Source organism: Phoxinus phoxinus (assembly GCF_949152265.1).
Source record: "Phoxinus phoxinus genome assembly, chromosome: 5".
Lineage (NCBI taxonomy): Eukaryota > Metazoa > Chordata > Actinopteri > Cypriniformes > Leuciscidae > Phoxinus > Phoxinus phoxinus.
This window is the reverse complement of record NC_136880.1, coordinates 22,256,651-22,278,095: the sequence shown is the minus strand read 5'-3', so window position 1 is coordinate 22,278,095 and position 21,445 is coordinate 22,256,651. Positions and strand designations below refer to the sequence as shown.

The window sequence follows — 21,445 nt, the reverse complement described above, 5'->3', positions numbered from 1 at the left end:
GACAAACTAGCTCTGTCCTTTGAGTTGTTTCCGGGAAGAAGAAATCAGCAAATGTTCCTTTAAGGGGAAAATTAATGACTTTGTTTTAGATATTTGTCATTGAGGTTTATGAATACTGATAGAGCATCCTCTGACAAAGAAAATAACTGACTGAATCATGTGTTGAGAAAACAACAGCCTATTTAGCTGGTTTGTGTGAATGTTTGAACATTATGAATCTTCATTACTACTATCATTGAGTACAAACAGAACACAAGAATTAGGGGTTTTCCAGATATTTGAGTCTGATCATTCTTTTTGCCACTAAATTAAGAATATTGAAGATCGCTTTGGGATAATTAACTTTTTTTTTAATATAAAACTTAGATTTTTCCTCTACCTTTCATAAACATCAAAAGCAAAATTTCAAAGCCCTCTGTGAATTTCAAAAATTCTCTCATCCACGAATTTCCTAGGGCAGAAAAAAGCAGACACGAACAAAGCCTTTGTTGCATTATGTTTGAAAAGGTGATGAAGAGGTAACATTATTGAATAATAGTATTTCAGACAAAACACCCCAGTCTGTGGTTCTGGGGGAAAGTTGAGATATGTTTGAATTCAATGCATTTTGAAACACACAGGAAACAACATAAAACCATGAACAACACTTAATGTAACAATTCTTTATTTTAATTACACTGTACAGTGCGAATTGTTTTCTTTTCAGCATGGATTGATTTTAAAGAAATAGTTCACCATAAAAATCTGTCATAATTTACATCATTCTCTCTCTCTCTCTCTCTCTCTCTCTCTTTCTCTCTCTCTCTCTCTCTCTCTCTCTCTCTCTCTCTCTCTCTCTCTCTCTCTCTCTCTCTCTCTCTCTCTCTCTCTCTCTCTCTCATTCCAAATCTGTATGACTTTCTTTCTTCTGTGAAACACAAAATAATATGTTTGGAGCCTATTGATTTTCATTGTGTGGACAACCATGGTGTGGATATATTTATCATAATGTCTTTTTTGTGTTCCAGAGAGGAAAGGTAATCATGCAGTTTTGGAACGACGAGGGTGAGGAGTTAATGAACTCTCCCTTTAAATCATAAAACGAGTTTAAAAGTATGCCATAACTTCCCTAAATATGTGACAAACTAAAACTAAGAGATGCAGTCTGACAGATCAATATATAATGTCCTTAATACTTTTTTTTTTACTTAACATTTCTAAGTTTCTAGTGGTAAGTTTGTTACATAGTTGGTTGAATGGAGTATTACAGCTGAATACCACTGTTACACACTGAAAGTTGCACAAACAACATTTAAATAGAGCTTTAGAAGTTCATCAATGTCCTTTTCTGTCCTTCTCCATTGATTTACAAAATGGAGGAGTGCAATGCTGACGGACATCTCCAGAGACACTGAACCTCAAACTAAGCTCATCTTTTGACTGAGACATATAAAACCCATTATTTCACAGCGATACCCATTGGTGATTACAGATCAATGTAACTGCAGAAACGGCGTCAGCAGAAAGTTTTCCTCTCACCTCAGGGTGCATCTCTCAGGATTCGACATCAGTTTCAATGATGTGGAACAGCGTGACGTTAAACAGTACCTGGTGGCCATTGTTCCAGCCGTAAAGTGCACGATCCCTGGCGTTGTAATCCAGCATGGACATGTGAAAGTACTGGTTATGAATGGGGATGTCCATATACTCATAGGTCGAGGTTTTGGTGGAATAAGAGTAATACACCTTAGCCCCGGTCAGATGGGAGTTGGTGATATACAGCGTGCCGCAGATCATGAAGGACTCACCTGCGTTTCGTTTGGAGTATTCAGTGTTCCAAGAGTTCAGCACCTGAATGGTCAGAGGATCCAGCTGGCTGATCACTATATTCCCTGCATTCTGATTGGTGGCGTAGATGGCCCATAAACCGAGCTCGTCTGCCATCAGGTCAATGTCGGAGAAGCCGCCCCAGGTGTACGGGTAGACGTTGTGGAAGCCAGCAGACTCAAGCGCCCGTTGGGTCGTGACCCGGCCACTTTCGAAGCTGTATCTGACGATGATGTTGCTCTGGTACTTGTTGTAGTACAGGGAGCCGTTGTAGACCACATGATTGGTGCCCGCCCAGTGGAACGGAAGGTTGTAGGTTCTTGACTCAATCCCAGCCACGAAGTCGCTCACCGATTTGTACTCCCTGACTATCTTGTTGTTTGTATAGCTGTCCATGTACCAAACCTGCATTAGAACGTTACAAATGCGATGAGTAACAGTCCAAACTTGAATTTGAATTATATGAAAGGAATCATTTAGTGCACAACAATAGGAAGTAACAATCAGGAAGTAAAAACCTCATTCATTTTCAGATTTCGATTTTTTTTACAGATTTTTTGTGATAAACCTTTCAAGTCACCATGAGCTTTGAGGATGATAAGTTACTCTTTTGCAGAAGACATAAATTAGTATGATTTCAAATTCAAGTCGTTAAAAGTCGGGGTTTTTTTTCTATTCATCAGAAAAATCTATTTGACCTAATTTAACGTTTAATTTAAAAAATAAATAAATAATAAAGTTTAAAATATTGTTGTATTTTTATAATATAAATATAAATATTAATAATATTTTTTTCTTTCAGTGAATCATTCATAATGCCTCAGGTTATCCCACCATGAAATAATTATATTAGACAATTATTGTGCTTCAAATCAAGTTGTATATGCTGTGATCAGAGCTTGTTAGTTCTGTTCATGCCTTTGAACTCTTTATTAAAGTTTTTTTTATTATTTTTATTAAGGAAAAATAATGTTCCTGGAAGCAATGCTGCTGAAAAGGCTCAGTTGCATAGCCATAGATTACCTTATTGTTCTTAGGTGAAGCCTGAGGGTCGGTCATCCATGCTCCAAACCTCGTTCCCGATGTCTTTACGGTGATGGGTCCCGTGATTTTCATCAACTTACCGCAGGCTGACAAAATGGAGAATGATAAAGAATATCGGCTGTTGCATAGACATCTTCAACCTAAGAGTATTTTCAGTCTGAATACACATACCATGCCATATATAAGAAGAAAATACCATCAAAGTCAAGTTGAGTTTCAAACTCACTGAGCTTGTTCATGCAGTTCCTCAGTCTTCCCTCCAAGCCGAGGACCCTCTGCTGGAGCTCCTCATAATCATACGCTCCTATCTCCTCCTGGATAGCAGTCAGCACCAGAGACAGGTTCCTGATCTCCAGCTTGAACTGGGAAATGAGCGTGGCATCAGTCTTATACTGCTCCAGCACTGGAATCAGCGGCTGGAGATCATTCATCTTCCCCTTCAGCTCCTGAAAAAAACAGACAGCCATTTAAATGAAAATCACGCGAGGGGAGATTTGCTTCAGATGTATAGATGAAGTTCTGAACAATAACACGTTAGACCGCAATGGTATTACTGCCTGGAAAGGAAACATGACCTTTACAGGTTTACAGGATTTCCAAGAATGTTGAACTGCGTGTGGCCTTTTCAAATGCTTGTGAAGGATAAAGATTAGAAGCTTTTAAGCGGGATGTTATTCTTCATTTTTGGAGAGTAATGGGCAAGAGTTTTGCTTTTTTTTCAAACCGTTCTGTTCACATGAGAAAGGACCATTGATTTTTCTCTGAGGCATGACTTTAATGGTAGCCCACCTGAAAGTTTTTAGTCAATAACGTTCTTCGGTTCGACTCGATTTGTCTGAACTTTGATCGGAGTCCTTTCATCTGGCTCTCCATTTTCATGACATACTGGAAATCCCTCTGGGTCCTCAGGTTCAGCACTTCGATGGATTGCGACATGTTCTGAATCTTAAGAGAGGAAAGATGAAGTTAGGATCCGTGGATCATTCTTTGAACTGCAAAAAAAAGGAAGATGCGATAGATTTGAATTGTATTTCCAACTGGTCTAAATCAGCCCTGACAATGTGTCTCCGAGGAATCCTGCATTTCCATGATTCAACTCAACACAACCAAAGCAAAGACAGATAGATCTCAGAGACAAACCACAACTGACGCATTTAAAAAAGGACAAAGACGTGACTGTATCGGTTAACCCTAGTACCTCCTTCACTAGCATCCTCCAAACAAAAAAAGACACAGAGACGTCTTATGGGCCAATAAGTTGGCCTTTTACTGTAACCGAGAAGAAAAGCGTAGGAAGTAGGAACGAGAGGGGGCCTAAAACACCCTTCAGGCCTTTACACATTACCATCATCTTTATGCTCCTCCACAGTCATCTGCAGAGAAGCCAGCGGCATTCTTAACTGATGACAATGGAGAGCAGTCTAGCATAATGCTTTCAAATCACTGCAACGAGAGCTTTTTGTTATCCGAACCAGATCTCAATATAAAGCGACTTTAGAGACTTAGACACAATATCATGCGCACACACACACACACACACACACACACACACACACACACACACACACACACACACACACACACACACACACACACACACACACACACACACACACACCTTCTCCAGTAACTGGCGGAGCTGTCTGCTCTTTGCATCTCTGGAGCACAAGCTCTGTTCTGGTGCCACCACCGTACAGATGCAGCGGCCGTCGGCATCCTGCGCTGAACTGTACACCTGCCAGCCTTCCTTTGGTCTGACGGTCTGCACACAAACACAGGCATGCGTGAGGTATAACACTGTTTTCTGTCTACAAATAAACATGAATGCAAATCTAAAATTCTAATGACATCCTTAACGCAATGAATTTCAATGACATACAAAATGACAAAATGTGTATGCCTTTAAGCAGTGAAACTGAAATACTACGATACATTTGCATGGCACAGCATTCACTGCCAGTGCTTTGTTTTATTAACCATTTAGTTTGCAATGTATAACAATATTGTGTAAAAATGCAAATCGGTGTGTGTGTGTGTGTGTGGGGAGATATTGTTTTTAAAGGGGTCATGAGAAATCAAGTTTGCCGTGATCTTTTGACATATAAGAAGTATTTGAACCATTAACATCATTCATGCAAGTTTCATATCTTAAAACATCTTCCTCATTATAAACTGCTTGATTAATCAAATGTTCTATGTTTTTATATTGCAGGATCTGTGACGTCACATGGGCAACACATCTGCATATGAATGCCTCCAGAGCAAGACTTTTTAACAGATATAAATCATCGCTCGATAGGCTCCGCCCGCTGGCATTTATATCAGTCGCTGACATTTGACACTGGATGTGAGCGTCACGTCAAAAGCTAACAGAACCCATTATAATCCCTGGCACTGAATACAGTGTACAGACTCTGACATACTCCACGCACTTGAGTCTGCCGACAACCGGACAAATAGGAGAGTGAACGAAGGTTTGCTTTGATGGATCTAGTTTAAAGAGCTCTGTCCAGACTTCAGGAGGATCCCAGAAATAAGTAAATGGTTTATTTTTAATTGTGTGTCAGTGTCACATGTCTGTCCTGTCTTGTTATGCACATGGGTGTTTTGTTATTTCAAACACGGGGAGGTTTTGTTTGTAGTTTTGCTTTTTATTTACTTAATAAACATTCCTTTTTTGCACTTGAATCCTCGCTTCACTTTTTACCGTTCCGTGACAGTCAGGCTTATGTTCAGTTTTAGTTTTGGTTTTCACTGTTATCCTACCCGTCTGTATTCCCTTGTTAGTTCCTTTGGTTACTGATTACATTACGCACCTGTTTCAGTTTCTGTTAGTTGGCTTACCGTGTGTATTTAAGCCCTTGCTCTCTTCATGGCTCCGTGTCAACTTAGTTTTACATGGTTGTTGTTTATATCTTTCCTGTCTTCTCCTACATTCTTTGAATATTGTGATTAATTCTCCTGCGTCGTGCGATTTGAGGAACCAAGCCCTGACAGTCGGAGGATTACATGTTTGTTCGGAGCATTTTGTTTTGTAAACGGGGCACAGTATAATGGAGAGTTTTGTTGACAGATGAAGCAGCTACTGTAACTTGGATCTGACGTGCGTGCGTGCGTGCGTGCGTGCGTGTGCAAAAACTAAATTTAAAAGTGAAACTAAAGGAACTAAAAAATTTAGTTTATTAAATTTATTAAACTAAAAATCCATGTTATGACCCCCTTAAAATGAATGGCCTGCCTCAAAATTTCTTGCCTCCACAAGCATAGCCCTCATATTTCTAGCTAACCTTTCAGTAACACTTTTCTAAGTCTTTATATATAAAAGTATTTTAATGCATTGTAATGCACCTTATAATGCATTGATCTGAATAATTGTAACCACAGTTAATATATATTACAATACTATTCACAGTTACACCTTAAAACACCAAAACAACCAATTTCAGATGTAACAAGGTATCAATACTATAATATATGTATTGATGTGCAAATTATAGTATTTGCACAATGTGCAAATACTATAATATTAGCTTTGGTTAATATACATAATTATGAATAACTTTATAATAAATTATACATACAGACTTTTAAGTAAAGTGTAACCAAACTTTCTGGCTGAAAGGATCCAAAATCTGTGTCTCTAAGACATTACACACTTCATTTGAAATATATTTTCAAATGAATACAAGCACAGAAGGGAAATATTGTTCAGTTTCTATGTACTTCACCGAATATTCCTTTTGATTCACACTGATTCATAATTCTGAAACCAATTCAAGCACACACCCCTAAAACACGGCAGGCCAAAAATAGTGTTTTGACGACAAATAGCGCCCCACTGCAACACCTTCATGATAAAGCCTCTCTCTCTCTCTGCATTCATCCCCCCAAAATTTCCCTCAATTGTCTGCAACAATAAAGGAGCTTTGTAAACACCCATATTCATTTCCCCCACTCTCGCAGCGGGCTTTGAAAGGCCGGCTCTGGGGACTAGCCTTTTACAGGCGAGCTGAAAGAGAGAGTTCTTTACGCATTCTGGCACACTTCCTCACGCTGCTGCAACTAACAACTAACTGCAATTTCAGCAAATTGTAACATATCCAAGTTGGATGGGTACTTCCTGCTAGTTCACTGCCATTATGAGATATGAGGGATTCTGCTCCTCAAACAAGACCTGCAGCTGGGTTCATTAAGCCTGGAGGAGAGAGATCCTCATGACAATCTCAGACACTACGGATTGCTTTGGTTGCCAGTCACATATGACATGTGAAATTCATGCAGTTATCTTGGTGCTACATGATAAATAGCCTAGTTGATCTGATCTTGAAGCGCTAAAATAAACCCTTAGGAATTGCATACAGAATAGTAGTGCTGACAACATTTCCTCATTTAAACTCTTTATCAACATCCGGAACTGTAGATTATATTGAGCTCTCGATATAACAAATTATATTAGTACATTACAACTTTATATTAACTATTTACTGTTAAAATTACAATGTTAGCATTCTGTACATACAACACGTGCTGTTACACTGTATATTTAAAACAACTGCATGTAATTATTGTAATTATAGGCTACTTTTGTATTTACTGAAGGAAACATGCATCTTAATTTGCATTGCAGAACAGTAATGTATACTAATATAATAGTTGTAATAGAGTGGAGAAAGGAGATGATGGGGAGAAAACTGGGGCGGTTGTGGGCTACACTGTAACTCTTGTTCTGTGAAAAGTCACATGCAATATGCATGTACTGCTTATTTGTCCAACAGGGACCTTATTATAACCTTATTTATTATTACGCTATCCCTAACCGTAGTAGCAGCAAATGGAAATCTCATATTTCCTAAGAACAACATGCATAAGTGCATTGTATCGTTTATATTTTAATGTAAATAGCATTTATCTAAAAAAAGAGACATCTAATATAAAGTGTGACCTATAAGGTGAAATAAACAGCCAATGCTCGGTACAGGCGGATGCTTAAAACCTTTAAAACAACACCAGAAATAAGAGACCGCAAGCTGAAAGCTTTAATGCAGTAGACCATTCACTATAACAGAACAGAGTGTCTAATATTCTGTGACCATTTGAGCTACAATCATAGAGAAAGTTATGAAATGGAAAACACGTTTTTAAACACAATGTTAGGGTATCCCACGTTTTTTTAAATCCCAGTTTAAGTGTTACTGCATTTCCATCTCTGAATCTCTCTGAGGTTGTCATTAAAATGATGTTATCGGAAGAACGCATAATTCTCATAAGACATCCCAACATAACACTGACAGTCTTGTTTGTCACTTCTTTGCATATACGTTTAGTCTCGCTGCCTATGTTCTATGAGTCACTGGTGTAGTCGGAGCTGGGCTCAGACATGTCAAGTTTCTGTCTAAGTCAGTAAGGTGCGGGTGCGCATCACTCACCGCGGACGGGCAGTAGCCGAGCAGAGCGAGAAAACACAGCGGTTTCAGCACCACGAACAGCGCCCGCATTCTGCCTCCAGACGATCTCCCTCCTACGTCTCTGTACGAGCGGATTCACTCTCCGATGTTTCAGATCGAGCTTCTCGCCTGTATCTTGGGATCGGGAACCCTCGACAGAGCCGCTGAAAGTGCGTGCGCTGTCATCGTCGCTCTGAGCGAAGAAAAGTTTGAGATGAGTGGAGACTCTCAGCGGATATTACATCATTAGCCTACAGCATTTCAGTGCGGGGTTACTCTTTCATTTACCGTACTTAATATATTTAAGAGTAAATTAACTGAATAAAATCACGACTTTTATGTCTTTGCAACGTGAGGAGTAAGGATTAAACATAACCAAAATGTTCATTAGATGTTGCACAATAGGGGTGAGAATAGTAAAGAATCGAACGATGGTTCCTTAACGATTATTTTAGCGATTTTGGAGAAAATATATATTTGGGGAAAAAAGGAATTATAATTGTAGCCTACTTTTTAAAGTGGCATACATTTAATAAAATTATCATTTTGCTATATATGATAGCTCATTGCTATAAGCTAAATACAATTAATTGATTAAACAACAATAAAAAAGGTGGTGCATTCGTTAATTTTTTAAACTTTTAAAACTTTTAACTCAAAAAAGTTGCCAGACACCGCCAGCATTTTTTGGATCATTTTCACAAGTTTCATTTTCACAAGTTTGCCCTCAGAATATGGTGTATGAATATCTGAGCATGCAAAATGTCAAAAGAAAGAACAGGCCCTCTGCTTTTAACCCTTTAATTGTCACCCCCCAAAACACTCAGCAGATTATTGCTGAAGTGAAAGAACTTCAAAAAATTAAAGTATGAAAAAGTCATGGAAGTTTAAATGTACAGTAAATCAAATATACTGTACTTAATATTTTTTCTTTTATATAAAATATATATTTCACAAAATATTTTTTACTATACAATTAAAATCAAAGTCATATATCTAACCAAGTTGTGTTCACAAAAATTTAAGTTCCCATGAGATTTTGTTTAGGCGTAATACCAAAAAAAGCCACCGGGAGACATATTTAATTCAATTGTATGCATTCTGCTGTAACAAATTAAGAAATTTCTGTCCAAATATCACTTCCATCACAAAATATGGAACCTTGAGACTCAGACTTCTCTGACAATGTGTGTTTTGTCAAGATTAGAAAAGGTTTTGATCATAAATTATGAAACATGATGATGCCCAAAAGGGAAGATGAAATAATTTAGAGTACCGTTTCTATGGTAACGCAACGTCCAATTTCAAAACGGTTGTCACAGGATGAATTCTGAGTTCGTAAGCTTTCAAATGATACCTAATATATGATAACGCCTACTAACATATGTGATGTAGGCCTAATAAAAAAGGCGATAAAAAAAAGATATATTATATTTTAGAGGATAATATTATTTTATAATTTTTTATTGACAAATATTAGATTATATGTTTTATTCTGAACTTTTAGCATGAAAACCAAAGTTTCAATTATTAAAAGTGTGTGCGTCTACTTTTTGTGACAAAGGTCAGAACTCCTGTTATGATGTAGATTTTTTTGAGGTGCGCTCTTGTCATAAATTTATCTATTACTGTTCCTACATAATTTGTGCTAAAATATCTATTTAGGAGTCTTAGACCTTTCCAACGATATATAGTTTGTCATGATTAGATTAGGATTTAATTGTAATATAGTGAAGTAAACGTAGGCAACAAACATACAATATAAAGAAATAAATACAACTTTATGCATTCCCTTTTTTCCTCAACACTTGAATATGGTTAAAGTTTAATATATATAAAAATATTTAATTATAAAAATACAGCTGAGAAATATTTATTTTGCATTTTTGTCAAATAGTATACATCTGGATGGGATTCAGAACGATTCAGAATGAGATTTTGTCATCTATTGTCAGGAGAAAAAAACAAGGTTACCCCGACTTACAGCCGAACAGTCTAACAGTGCGAAGTATTGTCAGAAAGAATGTTGCACTATTTAAAAAGAAGAAGAAAAAAAGAGCAGAAACTGCTATCGGTTTCCAAACCTATTTCTCATACTTTTTGAGGCCTACTACAACTGGGTAACCGACGCTGCAAAACTTTCAATAACGAGTCGCTTCATTAACCAAGAAAACAAGCATATCTGCACATTGTCACAGATACAGACATGTATGCTAAAATTACCTCATCAGAAGTTCGAGCATAAACTTACACTGCACCTCTGCTCACAGTCTCAATTAGTTGCTTGGCAACATGTGTGGTTAGCCTGTCTTTTTTTAGAGGCTTCTCTCTTTATCTTTATCTCCTTTATCAAAAAGAGAAAGTCTTTTGTTTATTTTAGTGTCATGTCCGTTTAATCAATGTATGTGAAATGACATTTATTTGAAGACATTACTGTTCAATTAAAAATAAGTTGGAAGTTTTAATGATGAATGCAGTCATTTAAATGCCAGGAATGCACCTCTAAAATCTGACGGCACCAGCTGGGTGTATATTTTAAAGTATATTTTAAAACTGCTCTCCTAAATAGCAGAAGCTGCAGGAGTCACCTTGGTCTTTCCAGGAGGTGCCCACCCCTCGAGAACACATCAGTCAAGCTATGTATCAAACCTCAAAGCAGCTGCAGACAAGATATCTCAGAGGCTGTCTTCATACCGCAAGCCAACATGTGTCAACCAGAGAGAGAGAGAGAGAGAGAGAAAATCAATAACCATGCCCCAATGATCAGTTATCTTTCTCGTTATGGGCAGATTTTCAAACACTAAGATTAAAGAAGGGATGAAATATGAACTACTTTACATACAGTAAGGGATAATGTACAGTCAGCCAGCCGTCAATACTTTCGTCAAAATGATTAGCTACTTTTTCAAAATGAATCGCTACTTTCAAAAAAGAATTGCTACTTTTCAAAATGAATCGATACTTTTCAAAAAGGAATCGCTACTTTAAAAAAAAGAATCGCTACTTAAAGCTGCCGTCGGCAAGTCTGGCAGATTGAGTGGACTTAGACACAATTTTGAATGTTTACAACTCTCATGCCCCTCCCCCACTACCAACGAGCACCCGCCCATCGTCAGAACTTCAGGCGTGTCGTGTATATGTGATATTGTAACGTCCGCGTCTGCGCGAGGGAGGGGGATCTGTGATTTGTGCACGACCTGTGATTGACAGTCAGATCTCACACCCCCCTGCGCTGATTAGACCCGATGAACCGGGAGCGGTGGATTTTTGCAAAACAAAATAACACGCTCCAGGTGGAGTTAGAAGCTCGGGTTTTTTTCTAAAACCACCTTATTTATGTTGTTCTGTCGGATTATAGTGTCAATTTCACTGAATTTGATCAAAAAAATGTTGCCGACGGCAGCTTTAAAAAAAAAGAATCGCTACTTTTTCCAAATGAATCGCTACTTTACTCAAAATGAATCGCTACTTTTTCTAAATAAATCACTACTTAAAAAAAAGAATCGCTACTTTAAAAAAAAAGATTCGATACTTTTCAAAAGAGACTTGCTACTTTAAAAAAATGAATAGCTACTTTTCAAAAAAGAATCGCTACTTTAAAAAAAAGATTCGATACTTTTCAAAAGATAATTGCTACTTTAAAAAATGAATCGCTACTTTTCAAAAAATAATCGCTACTTTTTCAAAAAAGAATCGCTACATTTTACAAAAAAGAATTGCTACTTTTCAAAAAAGAATCGCTACTTTTCAAAATGAATCGCTACTTTTCAAAATGAATCGATACTTATCAAAAAGGAATCGCTAATTTTTCTAAATGAATCGCTACTTTTCAAAAAAGAATCGCTACTTTTCAAAAAAGAATCGCTACTTTTCAAAAAATAATTGCTACTTTTCAAAAAAGAATTGCTACTTTAAAAAAACGAATCGCTACTTTTCAAAATGAATCGGTACTTTTCAAAAAGGAATCGCTACTTAAAAAAAAGGAATCGCTACTTTAAAAAAAAGAATATGTACTTTTTACAAATGAATCGCTACTTTTTCTCAAAATGAATCGCTACTTTTTCTAAATGAATAGCTACTTAAAAAAAGAATCGCTACTTTAAAAAAATTAATCGCTACTTTAAAAAAAATGCATCGATACTTTACCCAAAATGAATCGCTACTTTAAAAAAAAGAATCATAATAGATACTTTACCCATAATTAATCGCTACTAAAAATAAAAAAATATTCGATACTTTAAAAAAAATAATTGCCACTTTTAAAAAGAATCGATACTTTTAAAAATAATTGATACGTTTCAAAAAAGAATCGCTACTAAAAAAAGAAAAAAGAATCAATACTTTCGTCAAAATGAATCGCTACTTTTTCAAAATGAATCGCTACTATTCAAAAAAAGAATTGATACTTTACTCAAAATGAATCACAACTTTTTCAAAAAGAACCAATACTTTTCTCAAAATGAATCGCTACTTTTAAAAAAAACTACTCCTCGCTATTTTTTCAAAAAAGAATCGCTACCTTTAAAAAAAAGAATGACTACTTTTAAAAAAAGAATCTCTACTTTCCTCAAAATGAATCGCTACGTTTTCAAAATTGCTACTTTCGTCAAAGTTAATCGCTACTTTTCAAAAAGGATTTTCCAAAGTTTCTGAATACCTGGTTGAACATAGCCTCAGTGGACTTATAGCCGGATGTCATAGGTCATACCAGGCCACCAGAATCGATCTAGTAGTACGAGAGGGTCTGTGTAGTCTCTGGGTGGGCAGTGCCCAATGTAGAATGAGCAGAATGTATGGCAATCAGAAAGTTTAGGGGAACATGTCCGGCTGGGCAGCCCGGCAGAGCTGGATCAGAGAAGGTAGCTCCCGCAATCTGTTCCTCGATGTTCCATTGATGAGTGAGGAGGGAAGCACTGGTTTGGGTTGTTCTGAGTTTCATCAAGGCATGGAGTCATGAGAGAGCATCTGCCTTCACATTCTTGGTTTCAGGATGATAAGAGATTGTAAAGTGGAAGTTGAAAGATAAACACATCATCAAAGAAGATAAGAGATGATTCTTCAAGAGAAGTTATTTTGATTAAAGATTATGAGGACACATGAATTAAAAAAATAAAAATAATAATGATGTGCAGAGATAAATAATGTATAACAAATACTGCAATATTTCATAAAAATTTTGTTCATGGTGACTTTAAGTATTTATTTTGCCAGGTGGCCTTATACATATGTCAAAAGTGAATTTTCAGTCAAAGGCCTTTCTTTAAGTTTTCATGTATGTCCTTTCAAGATGAAAGGGACTTTCCTCCCATGCAACTATTGAGGAAGATAAAAGTCTGGTGGTGTTTCACAGTGCGCTGAATAGTCTCCTCGCTGACACCTGTTAGTTTTCAAGAGGTCGCACATGCAGGTGCAAGCACAGAACATTTGGTTCCCTCAACAGGTCTTCACTAATGGCCTGGTTGCCTTTGATTGCGGTTCATTGTAGTGGCCTCGGAAAAGCACAAAAAGTTTTTGAATTAAAAGAGACCGTGTGAATGAAAGAGCGAGAAAGAGAAAGAGAAAGAGGCCGCCGCACGCTGAGACACTGACCCAGGTTGCAATGTACATCGCCCTGAATCACGCTAACACATTAACTCTGGGCACGTTTGTGTCTGGCAGCTGGCCACTGCTGCTGCCTGCTAGAGCTCTGAATGAAAGGTGTTCCCAACAGGAGCGGGATGCCAGACACACACACACAAACACACGCACATTTACGAATAGACTTTATTCATGAGCTGGAGCGGCTCACCAGTCATTATTCAGACAGGAGCTGTCTCAATAAAGGCAAATAAGCTTTGCTGATTTATTTTGGACACTTAGGCACATCAAACATGGAGGCGGCAGGAAAGCCAAAGATAATGGACTTTCTGCTCATAGAACATTTGGCTATAAATCCATTTTCCTTTTCATATTACGACAGCTGCTGTTCTCCCAGAAAACCATTGAATATTGTATGTTGAATTTAGTGTAATCCACATGGTATTGTTGTACCTGTCAATACCCAAGGAAGCATTACAAGAAAGAATACAGAATGTGATTTTTATTTTAAAGAATTAAGAGGCAGGATGAACACAAACAAGATTTAAGCCTCTGCCAGAAGTTTGTGTCCTGTGAAATGAGCTAACTGTAAAACACACCGGCCATGACTAAACAGGAAATGTAATGATGATTAAACAAGCTCCAGATCTGGATAAGAGCAGTGACTCACGGAGGACAAATACACACACTTGTCATGTGTCGTTGCTCATCATTTGAGCTCTTCTCCTCCTCCAAATCTGTCATTCTCCATTTCAATCACTTTGTTTGTCTATACTGCCACTGATCAATGAGCCAAAGTTAATTCAATATTCATAATTATACAGTATTTCTTTTTGGTTGTTGGTGGCTACTTTGTTGCAGGCATAAGTGCACGATTATCCTTAACAAACATATAGTTTTTGGGTCTTTCAGTTTTAAATAAATACATTATACACTTTATTCAGCAAAGATGCATTAAGACTTTTACATTGTTCCAAAAGATTTAAAGATTCTGCTCTTTTGTAATTTCCGTTCATCAAAGTATTCTAAAAAAGTAGGCAAGAAACGTACTTGCAGTTATAACTGCATAATGTTTTCACCATTCATATAACAAGAATCTTGAGCACTGAATCGGCATAGCCTATTAGAATAGATCGTGATTGAAGACTAGCCTTGATAAAAACATTTAAAATGTTTAAATATATTAAATGTATAGAAAACCTGAAATGAAAACAATTTTAAATGGTAATAATATTGCAAAATTAGTTTTTACTGTATGTTTGATAAAATGAATGCAGCCTTGGTGAGCTTAGAGACTTGTAATGTTTAATGCACTTCATGTTGTTAATAACAACGACTGGAATATATTTTCTTTCTCTTTGTATTTCAATATGGTACAAGATTATCAAAATGTAGTCCGATTATATTACCTAAAATGTGTAATGTAATGGATTACGTTACTAACTACAATTTTTGTCATGTAAATTACATGAAATAAGTAACAGACTACCAAACACTGCATCCCAACTATCGAGGAAGATGTTTTTCACAATGCGCTGAATAAACTCTCTGACACCAGTTTGCTTTCAAGAGCTGTGCTGAGGTCACACAGGTGCGAGCGCTGGACGTTTGGACATTTCTTCATGAATGACCTGGTTGCCCTTAATTACAGTTCATGTTGTAGTGACCTATACATCCTCATTGCACAGTGAATCCATTGAAAACAACAGTATTTTTCAGTAATATTATAATGTGATGTAAATATTATATTGTAGGATATAACTTCAGCATTCTTAATACTAGGACTGTGTGCACTGATACTCATTTTAGAGTGTGTAAACAGCACAAGAAAATAACTTGGCTCAGATTTGGCTCATGATGTCATATAGTGCTAGCTTTCCATAAGCAACAACAGTTGACTATACCGATCTGTTCTGTAATATTTACACTGCTTTGTTGCCAAAGTTAGGGACAAAACTTGTATACACTAATCCAAAAAAATGAAGAAAATAATAAAAATGTTGGCACCCATGCAGACTACCACACGATCAAAGTCATGTGAGCAAATGTAAATTTGCAATAATGGTTTGTTTTGTTTTTGGACATTTGACATTTACTGTTGTTTGTATTATCCACAAAATATAATCCAAAGAGTAATAAAATATGTGTTCCAAAGTATTATGCAAGTGACATATCAGTAGGATTTCAATACAATAATCATTCAGATTAAATTTTTTCAAAGAAAGTGTTTGTTGGTTTTATTTCTCAAATCCTTAGATAACTGATATCAATCTCAGACAGGTTTGTTAAATAGTTTGCCAGGTCTTCTTAGGTAAATTGAAACCTTACTTAAAGAAGTTATTCCACATTATTAAGCAAGTCCCAGTTCTCATGCAATATGGGGAGAAAGAAAAACATTTCTGAAGATGTAAAGCATGAAATGGTGCAATGTCTTGCAAAAGGCATAAACAAAAAAAACGAATATTTTACAAAAACTGATTGATCATCGAACTATCAAAAGATTTGTGAGTTATTTAGAGCACAGGAAAACTCTGTGAGATAAAGGCTTATTAAGGGAATTTTCTGTCAAACCAATTAATTGTATTAAAAGGGCAGCTATTTAAACAAAAGCCACTGTTGAGCAGCAAACCGGTATTTGAAGCCGCTGGTGTCTCAGACCTCTCCATGCAGGCTGGCAGTTGTGCATTAAGTTTGCATTTCTGCCACTTAACCAAAACATAAGATAAACAAACTTAGATAAGACAACACAAACATTAAAATGAGCTAAAACATCTAAAAATCAAGATATTTCTTAATTTGGATATTTTTATAAGAATAAATATATCAAGTGATGCATTCAAATATTTGGGCTTTACTTCTTTCACAAGTATTTTGTTGTAATTGCTTGTAGTTAAATGTTTCATATTTTTGTTATTATACAAAATGGGATGTAGCATTAATCATCTCTTTGCACATCAATGTTTGTTTGTTTTTTTTACAAGAAGAATGACCTCAAACTATTAGAATTTAATTATACCACAATTCATCAATCAAAGAGCAGAAAGGCAAAATAGAAAAACAAAAGGCTGATCCAATGCCAGGTCCTTGAATGTACGTCTGTAATTGAATTACTGTTTGCCATTCCAAATACAGTTTAAATTCATAGCGGCTGTGAATACTGTACCGACTCCTGATTGATGACCACCACCATCAAAGCCCTGACCCTGTTCAGGCACATATGAAGAGGTATACAGGGTTCCCAACCATCACATGTTCCAGTCTATCCTGGGGAGAAGTTTCATTTGCATGGACCAATTGGAATTTCAATATATAACTTTAATTTTAAAGCCCTGGAAATCAAAATGGTAAATTTCCCTTATATTTCTAGGGGTTTTTCTCTCATAGAATATTTGAACGCGTCTTCTTTATACTTTCAGGCTTGTGTGCACTAATATTTTTTTTAATCCAAAATCAGACCAAAAACTCTGCATCCATTTTTTCACTAAACACATGACTGTGTTAAAGTGGGCATGACACAGGAGTTGCAATAGTCTTTTCTTCCCTATTGTAACGTACGGTATATCCCAGTGAAACGGCTTCCAATCACAAACTTGATTGTGATTGGATGGTTGTGGTTTGCTACTGCTGTGATGTCATGTGAGTGACAGGTTGTCCCGCCCTCAAGCCAGTAAACACATCATCAGAGAAGCCACTGCAATAGTAAGGGAAAGTTAGTTTGCTTAAAGATTATGAGGGCACATGGATTAAAAAAATAATAATATATATTCCCATTCCATTAAAAACAAAAAGTCAATTTTGATTTTATGGTGACTAACATCCAAGGTAAGCAGGTGCTCATAGCCTTGTGTTGCTCATCATCAGGTGAATTATCACAGCCAGTTTCCGCTCCAGCGGCTGAATAATCACTTCTGCATGAGCGGTTCACCTACAGCACCATGACAACATCATGTCTCTCTTCCAGATGTCAGCTTTATAGCATCATTCTGTGAGATTGAAACTAAAAGATTTAGTGGAAGATCAACAAGACATTCCTCATAAATCAAACATGCTTTACATCCAATGAAATTATGGCTGAAATGGTGTGATTGAGTGAGTGGTTTTGAACTGGACGGATCGATCTTTGTTGGTTTGAGCAAAACTGAAACAGTAGATTATCTACTTGAAATGTAATCGATCATTTATTCCAAGTTTTACATAAATTATAAGTATGTTACACAGACGTGTAAATTCTGAGTCTATTGTCATATACTTGAAAGGCTCTCAGGGACACAGACAGAACCGCAAAAAAACAATGGAGAAAGATAAAGCAATCAAAACAGCTTACAGAACCACACAACCTGAACACATTTTACCACAGAAACTTTAAATATAAAGACAAATGAAGATTGCAATAAGCTTTTGCACATACAGCACAGGACAAAAAAAAAATCCATGACTGAGTGAATCACACAGATATGATTCATACAAAGAGTAAACAATTATCACTTTTAATACAATACTGTCCAGAATCCGTATTTAATACTGACGAAAAGCACCTCAAAATAGTTGTTTCTGTTGTATATCTAAAAGGGTTAATATCATAGCAGTCACAAAATAACCAAACAAAAGTTTAACAAATAGTCTTTTTTTTATTTTAAAATTCCCTGCCTCAAATATATAAACTTGATTCTCTAACCAAGGCTCTGTATGTACAGGGTTGAACATCTTTGAATTGGAATACGTCTTTTAAGAGATTGAGGTATACTGTCAAGAAATTCAATCTGACATCAAGTTACGTTTCATCAAGTTTCTTTAGCATTGTCACCACAGCATCACTGCCACCGCTTGAGAACAAAAGAAAGCTGGTGGAAATCTGCAAACCTCAGGAAGACAGGAAAACTCACGTTCAGCTAATCCTTCACTACGTTAGACATGCCTGCATTTTCCTGGATAAAATGGAAACTCCAAGTGCTTAAAATTGGTCAATATTTACAAAATGGATACTTTATAATTACAAATTTGGATGGTTTGTAATGCTGACTTTATTTTATAGTTGGCAGGGACACTTGAATGATTGACATCTTGTGAAAAAATTCTGTTGCACTTTTGGTTTTCAAACATGGAGGAAAAACTCTTTATGGTTATCGATATTTCATCAGATCAATTTTGATTCACATGCAAGACTTAAAGGCAATTGAGAAAGAACAGTATTGTACAAAATAATAATTACAGTATTACCAAAAAAGCACTTTCAATAGCACCTTAAGTGTTTGGGTGTTTACAACAAGAGCACACCACTGTGGTTGTCTTTCTCTGAGCAGCACCTGGAGGAGGATCCGTAAAGGATACAGGGGAAATTAGTAGGAACAGGATTGGGAATACATTGGATAGGGGTCTGGGGAAGGATTGAGATCAAGAGTGAATGGTGCTGGGATTAAGGTTGGAATGGGACAAAACACAAGGTTTAAGACTTCAATTGGAGAAAAAAATTGGAAATGGGAAAAGAATCCTACAGGCTCTAGGCTGGGTAGAGCAGTGAGATGATAAAGGAGAGGGTCCTCCTCCTTCTCCTGAAAGGGCGCCATTGTCCACCAGGTAGTTCATGTCCTCTCTCTCGGTTTTATTCCAATTGCAGGTTTTCAGTCGTGTGACTGGGATCCCACCAGGGCGATGCATATTCCATTTCAGATTACACAGTGCGGGTGCTGGTGTGTGTGTTTGTGGCGCAAGGAGGGGGCGGGTTGGGGGTCTCTTGGCTGGCCACACTCCTTGACCTTTGCCATAAAGTTGGAGGGGGGTGTCCTTTAGCCGATGAAGCAGACAGGGCCTACCTCAAAGCCAAACCTTTGACTGGATTCCCCAAAGTCATTCAACATGACATCGATGATGGGCACCTGGTCGATGCGAGGAGTGTTAATTTCCATCACAGACTTAGAATATCCCTGCTTCAGCTGAAACAGAAAGAGATGAATCGTATGTTATCACTGCAAACGGTTTTAAGCAGCGTTATACAACCAGTTGCGGAGCCAGGGGGTGTACGGGGTGGAAAGTTGAATTCTCGTCCGGTGTGCATTATAGCCTATTTGGAGTAGGTTTAATGTTTACCAGCGGGATAGGGTTTCCTGAACAACTTTTATGAAAGTCACTGAGTAAGTTAACATTATCTGTTTGCTCCATTAACAGACAGTTAATCAGATAGAATATTTAAAGGGGGGTAAATGTGAAATAAACATTTGGACCAATGCCACATTAAAGACCTCGTGAGTATCGCTTCTACCACTAATCAGCAATCATAGGATTCATTCATGATTTTTAATGCCAGATTAAGGTTAAACATTTTCTTTCATGGTATATGGAAGTAGCCTTGAAGTAGCCTTGGCCATATATCATTAATGTTCAATAATTTAATGTACAACATAATGTTGGAATATCAGAAGGCCAAGTCCTGACTGGACGAGAGGAGAGCTGCTGATATTACTGAATGGGCCTTATATATAGGGATGCTGTAAGAGGCGTTGTATTCCTATAGGTAGATGTGGATCAGCTGAGAGTCAGCTGATGCGAGCTTGACTGACGTGACCTGCCAGAACTAACACTACGCTTGATTTAGATCTGATCCTCTATTTTGATATACAGCCCAACAGCATTGAGATGTTTCCCAGTTTCTACCACTCCACTTCAGTGTTGTTATAGCTAACTAAATCAAAATTATTAAAAAATTATTTTCGCTAATTAAAATACAGCTGAAACATAATAAAATATAAACAGTAGATGAAAAAAAAATAGATATGTTATTTTGGCAACTAACTGATATAACAATAAGTTAGAGCTAAATAGAAATATATATTTAAACAACTATAAAAAAGGACAATAGCATATAAAATGACACTGTACATATAATACACTGTACATATATAACACTGAAAATATAAATAAGGTCATTCAAAAAATATTAATAAAAACTATAATAACATACTGTAAATAATACTAAAATACCACTGCTCTACTTTTACATGTTATTTTGCTTGATTGACACAGTATCATATTGATTATCGACTGATATTAGAGATTTTGTTAATTTATTGTAGACGTTATGCACCAGAGAAACAAGCGCACAGCCATCTTTTGTATTAAAACTTGAATTTTTTCGGTAGCTCTGTATATTTCTATGGCATCGCTGTCAGAGAGTTATTAGCTGGTGAAGTGGATTTACTTATTGTAGAGTTAACGAAAGTTATCATGAGCAGTGTTATGTTTAAATCAGATGTCACAACAAATGTCAGTAGGATTTTAGGAGGATTTCAGGAGGATTTTAAAACGAGCGGTTCATTCATAAATCCGTAAGATCCTACCTTAATGTTGTGGAAATACAAACCGGAAGACAAGAACGCAGCGCTGAAACGAGGCGGGCTACAAACTGTCTATATTGGATATTTTAATTGTACATCCTCTATTTTTACATTAAGATTACCTTTGCCATCTTACGTTCACTTTAAGTACCGGTAGTATACTTTTCTTTTTTTTTTTTATTTAATACAACTCTTAAAAGTATTCTAACAAATCTCAAAATTAATATAACATTTTCATACTGTACA

The 21,445-nt window shown here is 36.6% G+C and overlaps 2 protein-coding genes across 3 annotated transcripts in view; both read right to left on the bottom strand.

Moving 5' to 3' along the window:
* Positions 1-649: 649 nt before the first annotated feature.
* olfm3b (olfactomedin 3b) lies at positions 650-8,345 on the bottom strand (the record flags this gene model as incomplete). Its single annotated transcript, XM_079613156.1, has 6 exons — positions 650-2,211; positions 2,830-2,936; positions 3,077-3,296; positions 3,640-3,795; positions 4,469-4,612; positions 8,277-8,345. The coding sequence occupies 6 exons, from the start codon at positions 8,343-8,345 to the stop codon at positions 1,534-1,536; spliced, it is 1,374 nt and encodes a 457-aa protein (XP_079469282.1). The 3' UTR covers positions 650-1,533.
* Positions 8,346-18,024: 9,679 nt separating this feature from the next.
* col11a1b (collagen, type XI, alpha 1b) overlaps positions 18,025-21,445 on the bottom strand; it is an 86,630-nt gene continuing 83,209 nt past the window's right edge. For both annotated transcript variants that reach the window (XM_079614493.1, XM_079614494.1), the window contains one exon: positions 18,025-19,801. In XM_079614493.1, coding sequence (XP_079470619.1) covers positions 19,655-19,801 — 147 coding nt within the window. In that variant the 3' untranslated portion in view covers positions 18,025-19,654. The remainder of the gene's footprint in view (positions 19,802-21,445) is intronic.